The sequence below is a fragment of the Volvox carteri genome (genome assembly GCF_000143455.1).
Source record: "Volvox carteri f. nagariensis unplaced genomic scaffold VOLCAscaffold_132, whole genome shotgun sequence".
Taxonomy (NCBI): domain Eukaryota; kingdom Viridiplantae; phylum Chlorophyta; class Chlorophyceae; order Chlamydomonadales; family Volvocaceae; genus Volvox; species Volvox carteri.
This window is the reverse complement of record NW_003307675.1, coordinates 125,976-132,490: the sequence shown is the minus strand read 5'-3', so window position 1 is coordinate 132,490 and position 6,515 is coordinate 125,976. Positions and strand designations below refer to the sequence as shown.

General features: G+C 51.7%; 1 protein-coding gene across 1 annotated transcript in view; it reads right to left on the bottom strand.

Annotated features, from left to right (window-relative positions):
* The window catches only part of VOLCADRAFT_100638 (uncharacterized protein), a gene marked incomplete at both ends in the record, with an annotated part of 5,386 nt that extends 3,216 nt beyond the window's left edge, over positions 1 to 2,170 (bottom strand). The window contains 4 exons of the mRNA XM_002959186.1: positions 41 to 703; positions 904 to 1,269; positions 1,330 to 1,432; positions 1,529 to 2,170. Coding sequence (XP_002959232.1) covers positions 41 to 703; positions 904 to 1,269; positions 1,330 to 1,432; positions 1,529 to 2,170 — 1,774 coding nt within the window. The remainder of the gene's footprint in view (positions 1 to 40; positions 704 to 903; positions 1,270 to 1,329; positions 1,433 to 1,528) is intronic.
* Positions 2,171 to 6,515: the final 4,345 nt, after the last annotated feature.

The window sequence follows — 6,515 nt, the reverse complement described above, 5'->3', positions numbered from 1 at the left end:
ATGCAGTATGCAGCCCTACGTCAGCTATGAAAAGTCGCACCTGTCTCAAGTGGTGAACCATAAACGCCACCGCCATCAAAGTTATTACCAACGATGTTTCCTTGCAACGTTTCATGCAGCTGCCGTACACCAGCAGCACCGGTACGGTCGTGTAGGAAGGTACTTCGCAGTACACCAGCAACTTCCGGATCGGTAGGACCGATTGCGGAGCGCAGCAGTGCTTCCGGTACTTGTGCAATGCATCCCATACGCTCATACTCCTGTATAGCTTCTTCATCCACTGCACCTTCATCTTCATCGTTATGTTGAAGGAAACGCACCCAGGCGACGACGACGTTGCCACGCACTTTCAGGCCTGGTGCACGGCGGACACGATCCAGCAAGTCCTGCCGGTCTCGGACTTGATCCACGCAAACCACCGTGAAAGCGCCAGCCAAATCCGCAACACGCGCGGGCAACTGGCCCCGTAGCATATTGGGGTCAGGGTTTACGACCGCGATGCCATGAGATTGAACGGCACATGGCAATACCTCGGGAGGGCGGCCCGCGAGATGTACAATCATGAGCTGCTGCATGAGACGGCCCCGCCCTAGCAGTTGACTCTCCACGAACGTGGGCGCAGGCAAGGGATCGCCCAGGTGATTAACAGATGGCACGTCACCCGGATCGAGTCGTGCCAAAGCCGCTTCAGGTATTCGGCGTGCTGCAACAAAAGCGGCGGGAGGTGGGTATCGGGCAGGCACAATTGAAAGATAAGGTGTTTAAACGAGAAGAAGAAGAAGAGCCGAAGGGGAAGGCCATACCGGCCGCACAGAGAAAACGGCTGGACGAAACAAAGGTGCTGAACAGCATGATCCAATGGACGGAGGGACTGGCTGTATAGGAGACAGAACAATTGCTTACCTGCGAGTGCCTTCTCGCACGAGGTGCAGATGGTGAATTCATCCGGAGCATCATCGTGTCGGAACACGGTCCGGTTCGGCAACTCTGTATCAAGACGCATGCAAAACGGAACCTCCACACTTATTGGGTCATCGACGCAAGGCCGCGGCTGCACCCGCGGTGGATGGGGTTGTAATTCCGGAGGTAGCTGCATTGTGGCCGCGTCATCTGCAGCACCTGGCTCATTAGTCCCGTTGTCTCCAACGTCGCTGTCAACTGCTAACGCATCTTCATCTACGAATGCCGCTCGATCAGGGTCACCACCGATGCCAGCACTACTCGCGCGTTCGGATCTGCCGATACGATACCGAGCCGGCAGAACCGGATCTGGCGGCGGTGGTGCGGTACCTTGGGCAGTGCAGGGCATGCGCCGCCAAGCCAGGGTACGCGCATGACGCGGCACTGCGGCGGTGCACATGATGTCGGCGCGCAAAAGGTCCACATTGGGAATGTCCAGCCAGGCACGGAGCGTGGACTGTTCCTCCGAGCACTGTTCAGAGCAGACGGCACACACCCGCGAAGGCATGCGTCGACGCAACACGGCGGCCATCCTGCTTGCAAGATGCAAGTGCTTTTCGTAGGGTACCTGCCGATCCACCGGGAGTTCACCGCCGGGCAAATCCTGCACGCGCCCTTCCGGAATGGCCTCCAGAAAATCAGGCGGCCGTGGGTGCTGGCCCTCGTGCAAACAGGGAAACCGCATGAGGTTCCGCAAGCGTTCAAGCAAGCTGGCTTGTGGATGCTGTATTGCATGCACCTGAGCACGGCCCTGTGCGTGTGCAGCGGTGTCACGCTCTTGCTCTGGATCTTGACGGGCAGCAGCTCGTGCAGCGGTGTTACACTGCTGTTGTGCAGCCCTGCGCTCCGGATCTTGACGGGCAGCAGCTCGTGCAGCGGTGTTACGCTGCTGTTCTGCAGCCCTGCGCTCCGGGTCTTGGTGGTGGTGCTGCCCCACAGCCCAGCCCTCCGGGTCTCGGTGGTGTTGCTGCTCCGCAGCCCCGTACTCTGGGTCTTCACGAGCAGCAGCTCGTGCAGCAGTGTCTCGCTGCTGCTCTGCAGCCCTGCGCCGCGGATCCAGACGAGCATCCCGCATCCGAGCTGCATCCACGCTGAGGGGTGTGTTTGATGCACTTGTGCCTCTAAAATGAAAACCGCCAGCAAGTGTACCTAGGCGCTCGCGACCGCGAGTTCCGGGCCGCTGGGGTAAATCATTCGGTGTGTCTGCCATAACTGACGGAAGCCGTCTTAAGTCACAGCTTGCATTGGCGGCACCACCAGCCAGTATACAGCCGCCGGCTTTCGTAATTTACAGCCGGCGGCTTTCGTATGATTCAGCGCTCAGCCGCACTACTGTAAGTGAAGACAAATATAGCTAACGCGCATATCTGTGTGTGCGTCAAATTGCGTGTTTAATTGCGCGTTTCGGTGTATTCTAAAGGAATCACGCGCCAAAATGCAGGTTCAATTGCACGGCTGGGTACATGTTAAATGTTAATTTGCGTGGTTCGGCGCGCTTGTGTATCGAATTACAATTAACAATCAACAACAACTCGGTGCGCTTGCGTGTCAATTCGGTGCGGCGCGCATTGCACTGTGCACGGTCCGAAAATATAAGAAAATATAAGAAAGAAGCGTGCGGGCGCCGAGCGACGAAGCAACATAAAAAAGGACACAACGACGCGCCGGCGCCGGGGTCGAACCGGCGACCGCGGCTCCCACAAGACATCGGAGCTAGCGGGCCCGACGAACGAAACGGCCATGCTCCAGGGCGCCTTCCGCGGGGCCAGGTGTGGTGCGGTGCGGCGCGGGGCGCCGAACCGAACGAAGGAAGAAGACGAAAAAACCGGCGACGGCGGGGCGCGAACCGGCGACCGCGGCTCCCACGCGGCGACGGAGCTAGCCTAAAAGGCGCGGCTCCGAAACCGCGGACGACACCCCAAAAAACGCGAAAACAGCAAGCGGCCACCCGGACGGACGGACGGACAGACAGAAAGTTGGGGTAAGGTCTCCGTCCCGACGACGGAACGACTAAACGTCGTCCGTCTAACGTCGGGACTACGACTACAACCGGACAGCGAACGAGGCGCGGTCCCTGCGGTCCCGAGGGGGCCGTAGCTCTCGTTCGGGTCCGGTCTGCATATGCTTGCACATCGCATATGCTTGCACATCGCATAATATGCTTGCACATCGCATAATATGCTTGCAGATCGCATCTGATTGCAGAGCGCATCTGATTGCAGAGCGCATATGCTTGCACATCGCATATGCTTGCAGATCGCATACGCTTGCACATCCCATATGCTTGCAGAGCGCATACACTTGCAGATCGCATATGCTTGCAGATCGCATATGCTTGCAGATCGCATATGCTTGCACATCGCATATGCTTGCACATCCCAAATGCTTGCAGATCGCATATGCTTGCACATCGCATATGCTTGCAGATGGCATTTGCTTGCAGATCGCATATGTTTGCAGACTGCATTGCTTGCATACCGCATATGCTTGCAGATCGCATATGCTTGCGGATCACATATGCTTGCGGATCACATATGCTTGCAGAGCACATATGCTTGCACATTGCATATGCTTGCAGATCGCATATGCTTGCAGATCGCATACGTTTGCACATCCCATATGCTTGCAGAGCGCATATGCTTGCAGATTGCATATGCTTGCACATCGCATATGCAGCATATGCTTGCAGAGCGCATATGCTTGCACATCGCATATGCTTGCAGATCGCATATGCTTGCAGATCACATATGTTTGCAGATCGCATACGCTTGCACATCCCATATGCTTGCAGAGTGCATATGCTTGCACATCGCATATGCTTGCACATCGCATACGCTTGCAGATCACATATGCTTGCAGAGCGCATATGCTTGCACATTGCATATGCTTGCAGATCGCATATGCTTGCACATCGCATATGCTTGCAGATTACACATGCAAGCATACTGCATATGCTTGCAGATAGCATAGCATAGCATAGCGCAGCATAGCATAGCATAGCATAGCATAGCATAGCATAGCATAGCATAGCATAGCATAGCATAGCATAGCATAGCATAGCATAGCATAGCATAGCATAGCATAGCATAGCATAGCATAGCATAGCATAGCATAGCGTAGTGTAGCGCAGCATAACATAGTATAGCATAGCATAGCATAGCATAGCATAGCATAGCACTTGCTGGACAGCAGGTTCGAGTCCTGCGATGGTTTTCACGTTTCCATGTTTTCATGCTTTCTTGTTTTTGTTACTGAGCGCATATGCTTGCACATCGCATATGCTTGCAGATCGCATATGCTTGCGGATCACATATGCTTGCAGAGCACATATGCTTGCACATCGCATATGCTTGCACATCACATATGCTTGCAGATCGCATACGCTTGCACATCCCATATGCTTGCAGAGCGCATATGCTTGCACATTGCATATGCTTGCAGATCACATATGCTTGCAGAGCGCATATGCTTGCACATCGCATATGCTTGCAGATCGCATATGCTTGCAGATCACATATGCTTGCAGATCGCATACGCTTGCACATCCCATATGCTTGCAGAGCGCATATGCTTGCACATCGCATATGCTTGCACATCGCATACGCTTGCAGATCACATATGCTTGCAGAGCGCATATGCTTGCACATTGCATATGCTTGCAGATCGCATATGCTTGCACATCGCATATGCTTGCAGATCACACATGCTTGCATACTGCATATGCTTGCAGATAGCATAGCATAGCATAGCATAGCGCAGCATAGCATAGCATAGCATAGCATAGCATAGCATAGCATAGCATAGCATAGCATAGCATAGCATAGCATAGCATAGCATAGCATAGCATAGCATAGCATAGCATAGCATAGCATAGCATAGCATAGCATAGCATAGCATAGCACAGCATAGCACAGCATAGCATGCCATATGCTTGCAGATCGCATATGGCATATGCTTGCAGATCGCATATGGCATATGCTTGCAGATCGCATATGGCATATGCTTGCAGGTTGCATATGCTTGCAGATCGCATATGCTTGCAGATCGCATATGCTTGCATATGAGATCGCATATGCTTGCAGGTCTCATAAGCTTGCATATGAGATCGCATATATATAACATTAAAACATATTGCACCTTGCATATTGCATATTGCATATTGCATATTGCATATCGCATATCGCATATCGCATATCACAGCATATCGCAGCATATCACATATCGCTGCATATCGCATATCGCTGCATATCACATATCGCTGCATATTGCATATCGCTGCATACATATCGCATATCGCTGCATACACATACATATCGCATATCGCTGCATACATATCGCTTATCGCTGCATACATATCGCATATCGCTGCATACATATGGCATATCGCACATCGCTGCATATCGCATAGCATATCGTTGCATACATATATCGCATATCATTGCATATCGCATATCGCTGCATATCGCATATTACATATCGCACATATGCATATATGCATATATGAAACATAAAACATAATTTTGCTCCGGATCGAACCGGCGACCTTCCGTTCTTTTCGGCGCTGTCTTAAGCGCGTACGGCAAGCTCCCGGCCCGGAATTTCCAAAACGCTCCAGACAGACAACCGGACAGCAGACGGACAGCGGACGGACAGCGAACAGCGAACTCGGCATAGGCCTCCGCTCATAACATATGAGCTACGGCGACGAGGCGCGGTCCCTGCGGTCCCGAGGGGGCCGTAGCTCTCGTCCGGGTCCGAGTCCAGATACGTTCGGGTGCATCCGGACGTTCGGGTGCATCCGGATTGCAAATGCTTGCGTATTGCAAATGCTTGCATATGCAATATCCTTGCATATGTTTGCAGATCGCATCTGCTTGCAGATTGCATATGCTTGCAAATCGCATATGCTTGCAAATGGCGCATGCTTGGCATATACCTGGAAGTATAGTTCCCCTTGACGGGAAGATGGGTAGCACACCCCTTTTGTAGTTATATAGTTGTGTAGTTTTGTAATTTTATAGGTCTATAGTTCTATAGTTCTATAGTTCTATAGTTCTATAGTTGTATAGTTGTATAGTTCTATAGTTCTATAGTTCTATAGTTCTATAGTTCTATAGTTCTATAGTTCTATAGTTCTATAGTTCTATAGTTCTAAAATTTTATAGGCATATAGTTGTATAGTTGTATAGTTCTATAGGGATATAGTTTTATAGTTTTATAGGTCTATATTATATATATAGGAGTCGAACCTGCTGTCCAGCCAAAGGAGTTGAAGTAAAACGTAGGAGTCGGACCTGCTGTCCAGCATACGAAAGAAATATGTAGGAGTCGAACCTGCTGTCCAGCATACGGAAGAAAGGAGTTGCAGCAATACGTAGGAGTCGAACCTGTCGTACAGCCAGGGACGGGGCGTGGGTAGGGATGGTTTGTCGTGTTTGTTTAGTTGTGATTTAGGTCGTGTGTGAAAACCATCGCAGGATTCGAACCTGCTACCCGGTACTGGGCATGCCTAGAGATGGCTTGTCGTGCTGGGATAGCACGCCCGGTTTTGCGCC